The 18,593-nt window shown below is 42.7% G+C and overlaps 1 protein-coding gene across 1 annotated transcript in view; it reads left to right on the forward strand.

The window, feature by feature from the left end:
- Positions 1-6,039: 6,039 nt before the first annotated feature.
- PRTG (protogenin) overlaps positions 6,040-18,593 on the forward strand; it is a 118,668-nt gene continuing 106,114 nt past the window's right edge. The window contains exons 1-2 of the mRNA XM_032791950.2: positions 6,040-6,094; positions 8,330-8,632. Of these exons, the coding sequence (XP_032647841.1) occupies positions 6,040-6,094; positions 8,330-8,632 (358 nt within the window). The remainder of the gene's footprint in view (positions 6,095-8,329; positions 8,633-18,593) is intronic.

The following is an 18,593-nucleotide window of genomic DNA, read 5'->3' on the forward strand; positions in this document are numbered from 1 at the left end:
TCATTGCCTGCGGCCTCATGCCACAGGAGCCCCCACAAATCTACATTGCTCAGGCTTTGGCTTTAGCCTTGGGTGGCAGGACCCAGGGTCTGGGCTTCAATCCCATGTAGAAGGGCTTCAGCTTTCTGCCCTGGGCCCCACTGAGTCTAATGGTGGCCCCCCGAAACCTGCTTGTGGCCCCCTAAGGGGCCTCGGATCCCTGGTTGAGAACCACTGCTCTAATGGATGTGGAAAGGCAATCACTGTAAGTAATCTGAACTCCTGGAAAGGGTCAGCCCTCCCCTTAAGGCAAGCTGAAGTCTTTGAAGAGTTAACACTCCCCCATCTTTGAGGTGACTGCATGGACAAGTTGACTGATTTCAGGTAGAGACAGTGAATAAGGTCTGTAGGTCTAATCTAATGTGTTTAATAGCATGGAATAAAATAAAACAGTGCCTATCTGAAACCAAACCTGAGAAGCTCATTTTCCCCAACTCCCTCTGATTCCTGAAGAATAACCAGTAGGTGACTGTATTTTTATTTGTTATTACATTGCTATTTAAACACAACATCTAATAGTGCCTCAGATTATAGTAACTCAAGATTCTTTCTCATTATATGGTCGTAATCAGAAACCCATGACAAAATACAGTCAGATAAGAAGTGTAACCGTCTAATAAACTATTCCTGTTATCATCAGTCTTGGTCACTGGGCAAATACTGGGTACTTCTAGCCTTGTAATTATTTAATAACTGTTAGCTGCAATAATGTAACTAGACTGTAGTGGACTTGGGTGCATCTAAATTTCTCTGCTTCCATCACTCTGCCATGCCAACATTTTACTTCTCAAAGAACAGCAGGAAGTGGTTACCAGTGATCCAAAGATGAAAGGTCCTACAGGTTTAAAGAATGGACTTTTTTTGTTCAAATACCTGAGATACATTTTCCTGATTTATTTTTCTATTATTATTAAACATAATATAAAAATGACTAACAAGTTTAAATTGAGTTCTGTAAATGATTTCACAACTGAATACCTCAAGGTAGAACACAAATTTTGCATGTGCTTAATATGTATTTCTCTGAGGCTTTGCATGACCTAACATTTGCAAAAATATTAAATTGTAAAAAATTGTTCACATTCTAACTAGTTGGATGCTTTTGTTCTGCGCAGTTGCTCTGCAGAACTTCTATCACTCTGCTTTCATAGTATCAGGTCCAAAGCATTCCTGCTGCATTGCCACATGCAAAAGAGGATGAAGAGGGATCAATAACTACGGTACTAATGAGGAAGAAGGGGGAAAAACTTCAAATACAAATTATAACCTCCAAATATTTATATTTCAAGCATGTGTACATACATGTATACACACACTTTGAAACATTAGTTGTCAAAGGAAAATTAATTATTGGGGACAAAAAAGATTTAGGAATCTAAATTAGTAGCCTGATTTTTTCAAAAGTACTGAGCACACAGCAGCGTCCACTGAAGTCACACTGACGGTTGAGAGTGGAGTAGAGTGACACATTCACGACACCTGTGTTGCTAAACAGACAGGCTGCTGCATTTTGTATGAGCTAGAGGTTTTCTAATTCCTAGATGTGGTGAGTTCCAATAATAATGCTCGGAAATCACATGCACATGGTTCATCCTACCCAGATCAAAGTCTAATAGGATTGATGCAATTTTTTGGGCAAGCCTTCTCTGGGTTTGCAGAGGCAGACCTATTTGAAATTTAGTAAACAATTTTGTTGATGATGCAGCACAAGGAACATAGCCCAGCTCATGCTCTCTTGCCTGTGTCGGCTGTTCAGTGCTAGTAGGAACAAAAAGCAGTTAAAACTTGCTTGTCACTAAAGTCAGCAGCTATGACAGTGAATACAAACGCAGGGCAGATCTGCTGAGTAAGAAGATGCCTTTTTTTACATAGTAACTTTTGAGAATAGAACTGTGCTCTAAACAAGCAGAACTCCTATTGAAAACAATAGGGGCCACATTTTTCAAAGTCTGTGTTCACTTCTGAGCATGCACAGATTCTGATTTGTGTGTTTTTTGTACTTGTGTGTACAAAGCAGGGACTGGACATATGTGTGCCTTGGAATTTGCAGGCATACAAACTGGGAATGTGTTAAAGTATGTGCATCAGTGATACCAGTTAGGAGGAGTAAGGATGCATGTGCCAAACCTACCCACCTAGATTTTAGCACTTGCTCAAAGTTCCAAAGGCTCTGGAGTGGGGGACATGTCCTGACCACTTTTAATCAGGGGTTCCACACTAAATCAGTATGACTGCTGCTGAAGTGGTGTTCTGGCTATGTGGTGGCAATGGCACTGAAATTTGACAGATGGAGGAGCAACTGGGCCAAATGTGAGTGAGAGGTGTTGCAGACTGGCACACAGGGTTGCAACATCACTCAAATTTGGCCTGGCTGCCCCCTCATCCAGATAGAAGGGTGGCTGGCCTAAATGATGGTGTGACCTGATACATAAGTAGTCTAGTCCTGTACATCAGAGCACAGGGGAGTCCCCCGAGAAAGCACCTCCTGGCAACACCAGCTCATGCACTGTCTGGGTAAGAGATAGGGGAGACTTCCTGGTCAAGGGAGACCCAGTGTTCCTATGGGGGGTGGGTGGGAGAAGAGAGGGGTCCAGAATACACTCTGCCCATGGCAAAGAAATGTCTGAATTGGTGCTACCGCTGTGTACACTTTGATTTATCGTGCACTCTTTTGCAAATTTTGTACTGAGGTTTTAGCCTGAGCAAAGAATTTAGATCACAGGCATGGTTAGAAATTACAAGTCAAAAGGAATTAAAAACCTTCAGTGATAAATACATATAACTTTATAACGCCTTTTATACAAACTGCCAGTCAAGTATAGCTATGGTAACAAGATTCCCAAATTATATGTTCAGATTGCATTTAAAGAAATCACAGAGTCCCACTCACATCTCAGCCACAAACTTAATTCTGCCCCGATGGAGACAACAAATTGGAAAACTCATACCTGAAGGGGAAAAATCATTCTGTTATATTAAACCGTCATCAGACAGTGGTTTTGATACTACCCTTGGAATTAGGCTATTGTAAACTTCCTTCTAATTGCAGGACACTCACTTTCCAGTACTCTCTCAAAATACACTCTGTCACCATGCACATGGGAAAAACAATTTTCAAAATGAATATGACATTTGTTTCTCTGTAGAGAGAGAGCAATTCACTAGGTGTACATCTATACTTACGCAGCATGTAGAGTAGGGACATTGCATGCCCAGCTAATGGGGATATAAATAGCACTGTGGAGAGTGAGGCACTGTTTGCACAAGTACAGTAGAGTAGGGTTCCCTACACGTCTGAACCTTATGGTAAATGCCCTAAGCATCCATCTACACAGCCAAGCAGTGCCTCCCACACCTATAGTGTCCTGCTACTTGCTGCCAGAGCCTTTCCCCACTGACTCCCCACTGCTGGAGCCTGTCACTACAAGCATAGATGCAGCGTGCCTTTCACTGCAGCATGTAGCTACACATACCCTACATATCACTGTGAGTGTAGACAAGGTGTAGAATGCTCATCAGGGCTCCCAACCTCATTGTGGCCACTGGCTGAGCATTAAAAGGCACATCCTTGCACATTCATGAGTCTGAGTAGGCTCTTTGGAGCCTCTTGCATCTGCCCCCGTTCCCAGAAGGTTCATTATCCCTACCCCCAGCTCTGAGATTTAGGAGGGTCCTCCAGCCTTATTAGGCTCCTGAGCTCCTGATTGATCAGAATAGTCTTAGTCTCTGAGGTACTAAAATAGGCTTCTCAGGATCCCCTCTGATAATCCAAAATAGACTTGGGTGGGGTAAACAATTCCTGAAAGTCTTGTGGGGATGGGATGGTCCCCAATGAGCTACCTAAGGTGCAGAAGCAATATTGGGCCCCCAGTAAAGCTAAAGTTTGTGTGTGTGTGTGAGGTCAGGGTGGCCCCTAATGAGCCTCCTAAAGCATGTGTTTCTGTTGGTTCCTCAGTGATCCTAAGGCTTGTAGGGCTTTATTGGTTGCCTCTGATGCACCTCCTAAGGTTCTAGGGGTTCCCAATGAAACTTCTAAGGTTGTAGGAAGGTTTGGAGGTGGCCACAGAGGAGTCTAATGCTCATGGAGTCTGTGTGACACGCCAGGAGGGTGCAGCAGCAAAAAGCATCCTCAGGCTAGGGCATGAAGTGGGGGCAAGTGCACCTTCTATAGTGTGCTAGGCATTCCTCCCTCCTGCTGGCTTTAGGAAAGGGGGACTGGGTGAGACCTGGGGACATTGTCCTCTTACTGGGTCTCCTGAAGGTCCCGGTTTCCTGCAAGTCTTAGGGGGCTCAGCAGATTTGTCGCACCCTCCCATCCCTACAAACCTCTGGTGGGAAAAAAATCATCTTTTCCCATGGACAGGCCCTGTTGGCAATTGGTTCCATTTTGACATTTATCTATGAAAGAAAAAGGGCTTGGAGACTTAATGAAGGCTTGATCTCCAGCAGCTATTTCATGCCCTGTACTAAGTTTGCCAGGCCCAAGTATCCTCAGAGACATTCCAAATTCAGAAGTTAATAACATGGAAAATTGCACTTTTGTTAGCTCATCTGTAGTCCTGGGCACCACCACTTTGTTAGGGGAGTCCGGTAAACTAGATTTGATCTCTTTCTTTTCTGTTCCCCACTCCCATCCTCCTTAAGCTGTGGTAAGAATAAAAACATCTTTGATTCTGATGACTACCTACATTTTTAGTGTGTTGTAGTTCAGAAGCCCCATATCTGATGGTCTTCAAGTTTTGCAGAAAAAATTGTACTTTAGCCCTAGGCCTAACCTACTAGTTTTGAGAATATGATATGACATTTTTATGGATTTTAAAAGGGAGGGAACAACACTGGGCTTATAATGGTTATTATGTAGTGCTTTTCATCTCATCTCAAAGTGTTTTACAAAAGTGGGAAGCATCATTATCCCCATTTTACAAGTAACACACACTGCAAATATAAATTGTAGAATGGCTACTGCCAACCAGAAAGCTAGATTAAATGTAAAGATAACATGGTTCAAAGTAGTTTAAAAACTGTTGTTTATGGTGTTTCCTTTCCTTGCCTCATAATGATGAGAACCTCAAAGCTCTGAAGGTTAATCGCATTATTAAGGAAAAATGGCATGAGGTAAAACGTGTTTCCTCATTTGTTTTTAAACAAGCCCCTCAAACAACTGTTTAGGACCAACATGCTCTCTCTCCACAGGGGCAAACTGTGTTCGAATGAAGAGGGGAGAATTCAGATCAGGGTGAGTGAGGTGTTCCCCTCCTCTGGTTTTTGAAACGGACACATGGTAATAAAAGAAAAATCCATCATCACTAGAAGAGGAGAGAGACTTTAAAGGTTGCCTTCAAAACTAGCCCGGAGATGAGGGAGAGACATAGGGTCAGGTCGGGCTCTGAAGCCCTGGAGATTTACAGCCTGAAACCCCTCTGTGAGCGGGGACTGGCAGGAAAGAAAAAGCCAGAGCTGGCGCCCCGCCTTCCCCACAAAAGCAGCCCGCAGGGGCCCTGGCATCACCCACTCTCCTGGCAGGAGAGGAGTCTGCGCGGGTTTCCTCGGCTGGCCGCTGACTGCAGCAGCAGGCACGCGAGCCACTAACTCCGACCGCAGCCGCCAGGACAACTTGCAAGCCTGGCTCCAGGTGCATTGTCCAGCGCCAGACAGCCCCAGTGTCCCTCCCCATCACGCCTTCCCTCAGGGTTCCTCTTTCCCCTCCTCCCCACGGCCCTGCCCTCGCCCCTCTCCCAGGCCAATGGAGACTAGAGGCAGAAAGTAGCGCCGGGACAGCCGCGCGCTCGGGGAGGCTCTGTCCATCCCCTTTCTCCTCCCCTTGTCCATTGATCAGGGGCTCTCTCGCCTCTTGCACTGTGTCCGTGCGCCGGGGCTCGGCCACAGGGAAAGAGTCCCCGGGAGTGGGAATCCGCGGCGGAGGGACGGCTCCGGCTCCGAGCGAGGCGAGGCGAAGACGTTCGGGGCGCCCCGGGGAGTATGCCAGGGAGAGCCCACTAAATGGCGCCTGTTCCCCATCGGATGCTGCTCTGGGCGCTGATCCTCCCCATCCCAGGTGAGTCCAGGCGGGGGCGGGCTGCTTCGGCCGCAAACTTTGCAGCGCTTGCCCGGCGGGCGGGCGAGGGAGCCAGCGCCGCCCTGGGGGAACCTGCTCGCCGGGCGCTGGTGCGGAGAACGGGGACGGGACCCCGCTCCTCTCTCCCCAGCCGGCAGCTGCTCTCAATGGCCGCGCCGCTGCTGTCCAGCCTCCCCTGCTCCCGTCCATTGTCCCCCGTGGCCGCCGGCCGGGCAGGGAGCCGCCCGCACACCAGGGGCTCCTCGCTCGCCACGAGCCCGAGGGAGAGGAGTCTGTGTGCTGCTGCATGCACCTTCCGCAGCGCGGGCTGATATCAGCGTGGGCAGCGCTCCCAGGGAGCCGGGGGTGTCTGCTCCCCCAGCCCCCCTCCATTGTCCCCTCTTCAGCCCGGTGCAGGGCGAGGGGGAGCGATGGAGATGGGCAGCTGGGGCTACTACTGTCCAGTGCTCCCTGGGCCGGGGGGTGTCCCCCATGAGGGAGGAGGATTTCTCCGGCCCGGCTCGCTGTGCAGCCGGGAGAGTGAGGGCTGGGGCTGCAGCCGCACGTGGTTTTATTTATATTGTTCCATCGGTGGCTGTGCCGGAGTCCGGCTCTGCCCCGCTTCCAGCCGGCTGCTGGGAAAGTTACAGAGACGGAGCCGAGGGGGAAGATCCTGGGAACTGCCGTTTGCTCCTGTGCAGCAAGTTACTTGTAGCGGGGTAGGGGGATGATTTTCAGCAGCCAAACCGTGCGGTGGGAGATGTCTTTGGGGAAAGCTGGGAGTGAATTCGGGAAGATACGGTGCCGGGAAGCAGCCAATTGAATCCTTGCACTGGCTGGCCAGGGGTATTTTCATTCACCGCATCTGGTTAGAGACCGTCCTGCACCTTCTTTTTTAATTGCAGTCTCTAGCTTTCACTTTCCCAGCTCAGGTCTTTGTTAGCATGAGAAAGGGATCAAAGGCGGACCTGTGATTGGAGTCACAACAGGAGAGGAGGGTGCAGGCGTAATCTGCATAGCCCGGGAGCTGCTATGAAAAGGAGCAGGCAGGAGCTCTCAGATGTGTGCGGATCCTGGGCAAATTGCATGATTGGAGGGTTCCTGGACGTTTATTGATCAGTACCCGAGAAATCAATTGCCAAGGAGTTTCTGTCCTAATCAAGAGCTGCCCATTCAGTGACCGCCCCAAGTCGCTTAGCAGAGAGAACAGATTTTTTTTTTTTTTTATAAAGCCCCCCGCCTTTGTCAACTTTATCTCGATTTAGGCGTGTGTTGGGGGCGGGGTAAGGCTGGGAAAACCTGGTTTCCTCTGCGAAGCGGTTCTTCTAACGAAATGTGTGTTGGTTAATGAAACCACCCCCATTAGACAATAAGCGATCAATTAGTCACGCGTTTCTGGAACAGTTGGCCATATACACAAGTTGAAATAAAGGTTTGCTAATTCCTGACTTTCCTCCTCCGCTGGGTACCAGCGGCAAGAATTACCAACTCTGGAAAACTGCATTGTTTGTATTCTAAATACCTCTGCTGAACTGCAGAAATGAAGCAAATTGGTCAGATTCTCTGGCAGCACAGTTGCAATTTTGCTGCCTCCTAAACACAAGACTCCAAAACCCATCCCCATAATTTGTCACAGGAGATAAAAGTTTCTCCCACTGAAATAGGTGCAGAGGTTCTAGACACTTCTGGAGACATGGGCAGGAACTCCCTAACTTCCAAAGACAGGATTTTGCTAATGATTTCTTGTAAAATTAGACTTTTATGACTTAACCTGTTCAAGATCTTTTTGACGAGCTTGTAAAATTAGCAAACAGCTTGTGCTCCCTGATTCCCCTGAAGATGATGCTAACACTTTGCCAACAAGAGCTCCATATCTGTATCAGGATTATTTTATTACACTGTTTGCAAAAGCATCAGATGATGGCCTTAGTGCCTAGATTTGTGGGAATCAGGGAAAGGAAAGATTGATGGGAAAGATTAGTTTGTTTGAATATTCTCATTAACATAATTGCATACATTTGAAAACAAGGAAGCAAATATTTGTGTAGTTATTTGGGGCCTGATCCTTTTGCTTCCTCTGAAGTAAAATCTCTGTGTTTTGGGGGAGTAGAACCTGGTACTCCTGGGCCACAGATATAATTATCACAACAGTACAATTGTGAGATGCTTTGCAAGACTGCTTTATGATGCTTGCGTACCTGTACTTACAGACAAAAACGGTTTTCTTTCTCTCAGGAGCATGGTGCTTTAGTGAGCTGTTTTTTGTAAAAGAGCCACAGGATATAACCGTCACAAGGAAGGACCCAGTGTTTTTAGATTGCGAGGCACGTGGCGAAGTTCCCATTACGATCACATGGCTGAAAAATGGAGCAAAAGTTTCTGAAAATGAACGGATCTACACATTATCCAATGGCTCCTTATATATCAGTGAGGTGGAAGGAAAAAGAGGAGAACCATCTGATGAAGGATTTTACCAGTGTTTAGCACTGAACAAATATGGGGCCATTCTCAGTCAAAAAGGTCACCTTATACTAGCAAGTAAGTTCTAGCACTTGAATCTCTTGTTTATCACAGATACATGTAGTTACCAATTTATTAACCTGTTTCCATATTTGTGGCTTCGCTACCCTTAAGACAGCAAAACCCTATATTGTTCTATGTACAAGAGAGAGTAAACAGATATTACCAAAAATAAAACAAATGGATTTAATTTCTGTTAACATCTTTGTTTTTTATAATGTGTGTGAGATTATGGGCCAGATCCTTCCCTGTAACTCCACTGAAGTCAAGAGTTAATTTGACCCACTATTTGTGGCATTCCCTTTGATGCTCTGTTTTGGCTTGATATCTCTTGAGGAGTGTTGACATTCTGTAAAATACACTGGTGATATAAAGTTACCATTTTCTGTTTCAAACAGTTTTTAAGAATTGTTTTACAAACACTACAGTTGTAACGTTAGAAGTGTTGGCTACAAGTAAGTGAAATGATTTAAAAAAAAATGTAAGACAGGCTTTCAGTTGTTGACCAGTTTTGAAGAGATCACAAGCTGGAGGAGAACCATAATGCGTGTAAGGTAGTTTTCTAGGGTCTGAGGAGCCCTGAGGGTTGAACTATTCAGGTGAGGCCACACTCAGACACGCTCTTGTAGCCAGGGAGAACTGGACTGGGTTCCTTCTAGAATTGGTTGATGCTACTCTTTAACTGACCCAGAGATCACTGTTGAGTGCCTCTAGGAACTGCTACTAGGGTCTGAGGGCCAGATTATTGAATGTAGTTAGACTAGGCATCTATCTGCCTCTTTAGATTCCTAGATATCCTTAAAAATCTGCCCGAGTCCCTGAGTGTCTTTGCAGTATTCCTCTGCTTGCTGGTTTGGGGAACAAGAAACAGAGACTAGGAACTGAACTCGGGTCTTCTGCATGACAATAAAGAGGTCTGCCACTAAGTTATCTGGTTGCTTGCACATAATATATATATAATAAAAAATAATTATACAAGTTATATGTACTTTCAAACAGCATAGCAGAAAGTACATATAAACTTGTATGGTTATAGTAAAACCTCTGGTTTTCTCTGTGAAGATAGTCTTAATTTCTCCAGCAGGTCTTCCTCTGCTCATTTCCACCATGACTTCTGTATTACTGAAATATCTGTGGCAGTTTCAAATAAATTCAGAACCACACAGTGCTACCTAATTTGAAACTAATTAATTCAATCAGTGCAGTACTTCTAGATTAATGTTATTAATTTTAATACTTTTTTCAGAATATTAAGTGTTCAATTTATTTATACACCCACAATTTCACAGTGCTGTAGGATTTGATTTAATTGTTTTTTAGAAGATGTTAGGAGGAGAAGTGAAGGTTTGTGTTAGTTTAATCAGGCCTTTAGGTATTGAAGTGATGATTTTTTGGGTGTGGGGGGTATTTTGACACTAGGGAAGGCATCATCTTGAGAGGGTTTGGCAGACTTTGGAAGACAGTGTTGCACTGGTTCACATCTGGAAGTTTGTTTTGTTTTCTTAACAACCAGAGGGAGTAAGACCTAGTTTTAAAAAAGCTTAGATTCATCAAGCGGTGGTGGATCCTGTATCTAGAACTGTAGACTCACAGAATATCCAGGGCATTGTTTAATACAGGGCACTGCAAGAAGAGTAGTGTGGTATCATGCACCCTGAAAGATATTAGTATAAGACTTCTGGAGTTTCTTGTTGGAGTCTGTATTAAGAGAGTATTGAACTTTTGTAAGAAATAGTAGTATTAAATCCAGATGAAACATTACTTCTTCAGAAAGGTAATTTTGTTTGTGATAAATCTTTATTCAAGACTTTAACAAGTGAAAAGTTGTGACTAACTGATTTGAGTTGTGGAATGGCATTCTTGTTTTATTGGTTGTGCTTTCCTCTTTTCTTTTTACTAAAAAAAAGTAAGATTCTTCCCTTGGAAAAAAAGTGTTTTGTCTAGTGTGTTTAAAACTTTCCTATTCATTGACAAAACTGGAAGAGATACTGGATTTCTTAGATGAACATTATTTTAAAAGACAACTTGGTACAGTGATTGTAATAGGTGTTAGTTGCATATAGATGATTATTTTAAATAATAGCTAAACATGATGTAATCTTGTGTTGAAATGTGTTCCTTATAGTCATAGTGCAGTCTTAACAGTTGAAATGTCAGTCTGTTATTAGCCCATGAAATAAAGTGATAACTGATATATTTTGAAACCTATATAATATGGATGCAAAACTAGTTTAAAGCCTCCTTTTCATAAGGATTCTATCTACTAACATGATCTTAATAAATTGCCAGCATTTTGAACGTATGAAAATAAAGTTTTGTGGCGGGGGGGTGTAGTTTTTCAAATCATTGTATTTCAGAGCAGTTGTCAGTTGCTGTAAAAGCAAATGACTTTATCTTGTGTTCAGGGTAAAAAGGGAACTATACATATTAAACAGGTGGAGAATAGGCATTAAATGGGCATTCTTTCTTTGGAGGAAAAAAAAGAAAATGCTATCTTAGCTACTGGTAGCAGCAGGGTGCAAGGATGTTCTTTTACTTTGCATGGTCATAGCTTTCACCAGCAAGCTTATCTTTTGCTTCAGAAGTGTAATGCTTTGTGTTGCATTTGGAAACCTAAAACTTTAATCTGTCCAAGAGTTTAAGATCTGAACACACAAGGAGATAAGGTCTTGGTTTCTAAAGTTAGGAACTGGAAGCTGAAGGTTGCACTCTAGGCAAGAATTCCATTATTCATGTGCAAATTAAGAATTCACAGGGTTAAAAGGTTAGAAACTGGCCAGGATGAGGTTTACCCTTGTGATAAAGAGCAGATGACCCTCATTCATTGGCCAAAGCTTTCATGTAGCTCCTCTGCAAAGTTAGTGATTGCCATGAATTGTTCTTGAGGAATGCAGAAATTCAAATGTGAGCAGGCCTTTCCTTAAATGTCACTGTGGAGCCTTATCTCATGAGCACATCAGAGCAGGTCTGCAGGGACAAGGTTCCTCCCTAGAGGCCCCCAGGCTTTGCTTTCCTGTTGTTCATCCATGCACAAAAGAATTTGACTAATTTAGTTTTTTTTCCATAAGATCCCCCTACTCTCTTTTTTTTAGGATACTCCTGAGTTAAGGTATCAGTTAGGTAAAAATAAATATTATTTTTGGTTGATGTTTGTAGCTATTTCCAGTTTAGGGTAATTGAAGTGTGGGGGAAGGGGAGGAGGAGGTTCCTTCTGCAGCACAACTCTTTGTGAGGCACTATGTGTGGATAAAATGCTACTACCTGAAGATTTAAATAGTTTATTCAAAGTTCAGCCCATCGGTGCTATTTCTAGCAGGATTCCCACTTGCCAAAATATGAAAGCAGTATTATATGGATAACTTCTCAAAGCTTTTTTGGTACAGCGAGAACCAGTCAAAAATAACACAAACCTAGACTGTATATACTTGCAACATTAAAATGGGAATAAAATTTCACAGTACAGAATTGTATGATCTGTCTAAAAATACATCTGTGGCAACAAAGTTAGGCTGAGATAACATAGCATTAGGAAAAAGTGGAGGAGAAGGATTGTGTTCTGAAGTCAGTAAAGCTGGCTGTTAAGTAGTGATTGGACAGGATGCTAATTGTTTATTTCCTTTCCACAAAAGGTGGAAATTGAAGTCTTAAGATGGATGGAGGGGGCATATACAGCTGCCTGGAACATTCTGAGATAACCCCTTTTTCTCAGCTTGTAGTCTTTGCTGAATTGATCTTAGACGCCTGATTTTAAATCAAAGGGAAACGAACACAATTTTTCCACAGTTAATATGTTTGTTTCTATGTTACATGAGAATGAAAGGTTATACAAGCAGTAGGTTGACTGAATATTAAACATGTCTTAACATTATGATTTAATTCCTGTGAGCACAACAGTGATCTCATGTTTACTTGCAGCTCATGTGATGCATTTTCTTTTGAACTTATCAGGTTAAACTTTGCATCAGTGACAGAAGTTTAAAATTTTGATTGCCTGCTACAAACAGTGAGGTGGCTGTAACCTCTTATTTACTTCTAGTCACATTACAATGGGATTAGGTAATGCTGTTTGCCAGTGTTTTTAATGCAACGTTTTGCTTTCGGTTTTTAAATATTTTGACTACTTAAGAGCAGTGAGCTGAATGTTGGTGAATGTGTATCCACACTGAAAACATTTCCCATATTGTATAAATTTTGTTTTTATGTGGATTTAGAAAATACTTTTTTAAAGGCATTTATGGCAATCCAATCCAATGTAATTTCATTTTGTATATCACTTTACCTTCAAAATGTTTGCAGAATTTATTAATATCATACAAATACTAGTAACAAATCACAAGGAGAAACATATAATGAGGTAGAAGTATAGAAGAAAAGAGACAGTTTTCAACTGAGGTTGTTATAACTGCAGATGGCAGGACTCTAGGACAGAACAGTCCTGTAATAAGAGTAGTATGAAGGTACTAATCCTGAAACATATTTAGGATTACAGATGGTTTGGCTGAATGTTGTTTTCTTTTTAATTCCACTGTTGCAGACATATTGGTTAATAGGTTTTCTCGGCATGCATTGCTAGGAGAATACATTTCACTAGAAACAAAAGTGGGTGGTCAGCCCTTGAGACGGTCTGATTTTGATATTTGTGGATGGAGGAGGAAGTAGAGTTGTCCCAGTGTTTTGCTTCCTAGTAGTTAATTTGGTCATGTGACAATGGTAAATAATTACAAAGGAGTTTGTTCCTAATAAAAGTTCCTTGATCAGTGTTAGATGAATGAGAACAGTATTATTCCTAAAGCTATACTGTCTCTGACTCTCCCACCCGGCTTCACTGTAGAGCTTCATTCTGGAACCTTCTCCAGCCACTTTTCAGAAGCTTTTTTTCCCCCCTGCAACCATTTTAAAGAAATGGTACACCCATTCTTTCAAGTTGAGACATCAGATCAGCACTAATTAGCCTTGTGCACTAGGAAACTTCTTCTCCTTTTTTCAGCAATGATTTAGCCTCACTGCTCTTACCAACCACGTATGTTCTAGTATGAACTGAATGGTGGTATTTTTATCAGTGTCCTTGCCAAAAACAGGCAAGGCATTGCCTATTGTGGATGCACTCTTACAGTGTCTTTTTCTTCCGCATTCCCATTGGAGAAGCATGGGTTGTATAGTTGTGTGCATAACTGTCTTCCAAGCAGTTGACCTGGGTTCATTTCCTGGCTAATGCAGTAGTATACCCCTGTTGGAGAAATATGATTTTGATGCGTTTTCACAACACTTGAATTTTAATTTTGGTTAAAATGCCTCAGTTTGGCATTTCTGGCTGTCCTTGCTCTCCTTTACAGCTAGTAAATTCAAGGCTATGTTATTATGTATTATACATTTAAGGTGATAAAAGTAGTAAATAGTTTTACAAGCTCCTTTTTAAAGAAGCACTCACTTTTGTTGGCAGCTTGCCTAGAAGCTAATAAAATCTTCATGTACCTGAGAAATGTAGCCCAGTACCACACTTTTTTTTTCTTGTGCAGTTGCTCAGAGCTATGACTAGAGGGATTCTGTCACTTGCATAAGTTCCATGTGTGACCATTGCTCTAAACTGGAAGACTTTTATTATTGCAAAGCAATGCACTGAAGCAAGGGATGGTGCTCTACTTACAATTCCCCCCCTTTGCTTCTTATAGGAATTGTTGAAAGGGCATTCAGCATGGCTCCCTTTGTCAGCCAGCTCTGATTATTCTAAAGAAAAAGGTCTCTGAGCAGTTGTTTGCCTAGATACTTGTTGTCCCGTCTTCACAATTTAACAGCTGGGCCTATTGATGGAGTGCAGAACAATTTAAAACAATGACAAAAGAGAATCTTCAGGAAAGAGCTTAAATTATTAAGTATTTCAATACAGAAACATGGTGATTTCTCTTGTTGGGAATTTCCTTTTTTAAAAGTATATATGGAATGCCTTCATCTACTACATCTTATCTCTAGAATTTTGGAGATTAATCTTTTGTTTCAGTTTTGTATTGTTTTTGTTGTTCCTTCAATAGGTCCAGCTGTTAAATTGGGATTGATTACTTCCAGTCTTTATAACTGGTAATTGCCACCTAAGTGAAAAAGTAATCAACAATGTCAACTCTTAGCATTTTGTTGAGCAAGTGTGGGTTGTATAGTCAGCATTAGTTACCAGAGTCAGCCTTTAGGAAGCTCTTAAGGAGCAGCATATCTCAATTATTAAATCTGATCGTCTCTACAACAAAGTTAGGGGAGGGGAAAAACGGTATTATGTCTGACTGCTTAAAAACCAGCTGATATTTGGAGTCTCTGGATAGACCTAATAACCTGAACTCAAACTGGAACAACTTCTTGTTTTGCATTACTCATTGCATTCATAATAGTCTCACGTAATTGTACATAACGTGTTTTTTACAAAAGATAAACAGCTGATACATGAAAGAGATGGAATTGAAACTGCAGCACAACAGGGGGACAATACTTGATTAAAATGATTAGCTTCATCATTCCAACCCTTGCTAATTTATTGTCATTCTTAAATCTAATCAGAGGATCTCAAGGGGCAGGGAGGTGCTTTGTTTCATGTTAGAGAGGAGAAAGCAAACATTTCTAGTGAAGGCTCAGCAGTCATATGAAGTATTTCCTTTACTGCTTAAATAGCTTTTATATGTATTGTCTCTTAGCTCTCAACAGTCTTAATATCTTATCTAGTGGGGGCAAATTTAAAATAAAAAGTGTTGTTTTTTTCCCTCCTCTCTTTTCTTCTTCGGGAAGGTTTACCCATTACCCTCTGTGTTTTTTTACGACATGAACATTTGCAAAGGGAAGATAAATGAAGTGACATCTGGATAATACTATCATTGTGCAGGGTCCTATTTTAAAATGCTTATTCCTCAACTGCCTGACTTTGTTGGGCCTGCTGGGAAGGTATTTTTGACACATTGGTGCAATTGTAACATGGAAGAATCAGATGTGATTTTTTTTTTTTTTGAATGCACATAAGATCTGCCTTGTACTTATTAAGATTATTTAGACCATTCTCGTTATAGCAACCGAAAAAATGTTAGAATCTGAAATCTTAGTGTTAATGGGAAATAATTCCAAGGTAACTTTTAGCCTTTTTAGGTCAACAGTGAAAAACATTCTTGTCCTGCACAACATTTAAAAACTCCCACCAAGTAGTCCTCCTCCTATCCCCAGTACATCGGTTCTGCAGTCGTATTTGGTAGAACATAAAATAGTATGAAACAACATACCTTTTAGAAATCATTCATTCATTTTGGAAACAGTTAACAACTGCAGAGTCACAGTGATTTTGATCTTTTTTGGTGGAGTGAGTTGGAGAGATGTGGCACTGGAAGTTTAGAACGTTCCATAAAAAGTGGAAAAGGCAAAACCACTCTTTGAGAGTCCGTCTATGCAGGTCAGATTGCAGGTTCGGAACCTAAACTGGTAGGAACATGCAGCATATTTTGCTAGACCCGTGGCCTCCAATCTTTTTACGCACAAGATCACTTTTTGAATTTGTGTAACCCAGGAACTACCTTGCTCTTTCCCCAAGGTCCCGATGCTCACTCCATTCTTCCCCCCTCTGTCACTTGCTCACTCCCACCCTCACTCACTCTCACGAGGCTGGGGCAGGGGGTTAGAATATGGGAGGGGGTTTGGAGTGTGGAAGGGGGCTCTGGGCTGAGCATAGGGCAGGAAGTTGAGATGCAGGAGGGGGCTCAGCTGGGGCAGGAGCTTGGAGTGCAGGAAGGGGTTCAGGGTGCAGGAGAGGGTATGGGCCACCGATCCTGCCGATCAGTGGCACAGAGGGGCTAAGGCAGGCTCCCTCCCTGCCTGCCCCAGCCCCACACCGCTCCCAGAAGTGGCCAACATGCCCCTGTGGTTCCTGGGGGGAGCATGTGGCTCTGGATGCTGCTCCTGCTTGCAAGCACTGCCTCTGCAGCTCGCATTGGCCATAGTTCCCCATTCCCGGCCAATGGAAGCTGCGGGGGCAGTGCTTGCAGGCAGGATTAGCACATGGACACCCCTGTACCCCCACTCCTGGGGCCGCGGGAGCGTGCTGGCTGCTTCCGGGAGCATCATTGGGCTGGGGCAGGGAGTCTGCCTTAGCTTTGCTGTGCCACTGTACTTTTAGCAGCTGGAGATTGTGATCAACTGGCAGAGGCTCCTGGATCAACCAGTCGATCACGATCTATGGGTTGGTGACCACTGTGCTAAGCATCTAAGGTCTGTTTTTTCAAATGTGCCGCTTCCTCCATGCTACCATCTTCAAATTTGGCTGTATGCTCCAGGGTGCATGTGGAATAAAGTTTAAATCTCTGATCTATTTATTACTTAAATAGATATTTTTTTGTGTTGAGTTTTCATATATGCATTTCCCCCCCCCCCCGTTCAATCCACAGTAGCACATTTTGTTTTAAACTGGCATGGTTCAGGACACTACAGATTCTTTGGATTCTCTATATTCTAGTTATGTAGTAAAGAGGAAAGTTTCCCTATATTTTTAACACACATACAATACGTCTTTCCCTATATTTTTAACACACATACAAATAGTAATCCACCTGTAACTTTGGTGGGTGAGTGGCAGCTGAGATGGAGAGGTTGAAGGATAATACAGGTCTGAGTCTTTACGACGGAGAATGCCTTTTTATAGATAGTAGAACCATCAGGGAGTTAGCATGTTAGCAGTTACATGCATCTTTCCACCTTGTGCTAACATGAGCAGTGGCATGTGGATGATGTGGTACTAAAGGCCCTCTTGATTATTAGATGTCAAGGTGGCAGAAGGGTATGTGGAGAGATGGGGCAAGTGAGTATATTCTAAAAGGAGAGACTAGATCTTGTAGTGAATGCTGAACATTACATTTAATCTGTTCTAAAATACTGACAGTAATAATCTGTAAACCACAAACATGCAGTTTGACAATCCCTTGAAGGCTTGCTGCATGTGAATGACTTTCTTTATGATATATTTCAGTGAGAAAAGATATAATTTTCTTATGCAGCCGTCTCTCACCTCAGCCAATAAAAATTAGGAAGCCTTTTCTATAGATATACTGACCAAAAATATTCCCTAGAAAAACCTTTTCTTCAAAAAACAAAACTGTAGAACTTTGCAGTTATGCTTTAATTGTTATGATAGTCGATTGCTAAGCACATTCCTTGTTCACAGTGGGGTCAAGACCATGTTAGCTATAGCTATGTTTAAATATGATTGTCCCTAGTAGGGTTCTGGTGTAATTTCTCTGAGCAATGTGGAGCAGGATTTTGGTGGTGGTGAAATCTGGTGAAAAGGATGCACTAGTGTAGTGACTACACTAGCAGGGAAGGTGTCTTTGCTGTGATGTGGCTGCTTACCACCGGGGGTGGGGGAGGGGTGTGGAACTCCCTGTCCATATTGGGCATTGAAACTAGGCTAGAACGCTGAATTCAAGCCTGGTTGTAGCATGGTTCTGATCTCAGTGTGGATATGACCATAGAAAGGCCATTATCATTTCTCTGACTCTTTTTGAGGTCAAGAACCTCTGCACCAAGACTATAATTCAGGAAATCCCTGAAGCACATGATTAAGTCCGTTTCTGTTGAGGAAGTGTCTTAAAAATAAATAAAAGAATAAACTTTTAAATCCTATGCTTAACTGCTGTCCCAAATAGGGATGCTTTTCTGAATCTTAGCTTAAATCTGACACTGCTGTTCAGATATTTTATCTACATTTAAAAATCCTGAACAAAGTGTGCTCAGAATAGATTGAGGTGCTTAACTCTAATCACAATTTGTACTAATTGGCATAATGGTGCAAAAGCAGAGAATGTTAACCAGTTCAATACAGTTTAAATCACATTTGAGTCCAATATACTCACTTCATTGCACTAAGTCAGTGGTCCCCACACTGGGGTGTGGGGCGGCGTGGACAGATTCCATTACGGGAGAGGGTGGGCATGATGAAAAAAGTTTGGGGACCACTGCACTAGTACTA

Source organism: Chelonoidis abingdonii, chromosome 9, assembly GCF_003597395.2.
Source record: "Chelonoidis abingdonii isolate Lonesome George chromosome 9, CheloAbing_2.0, whole genome shotgun sequence".
In the NCBI taxonomy this organism is placed as follows: domain Eukaryota; kingdom Metazoa; phylum Chordata; order Testudines; family Testudinidae; genus Chelonoidis; species Chelonoidis abingdonii.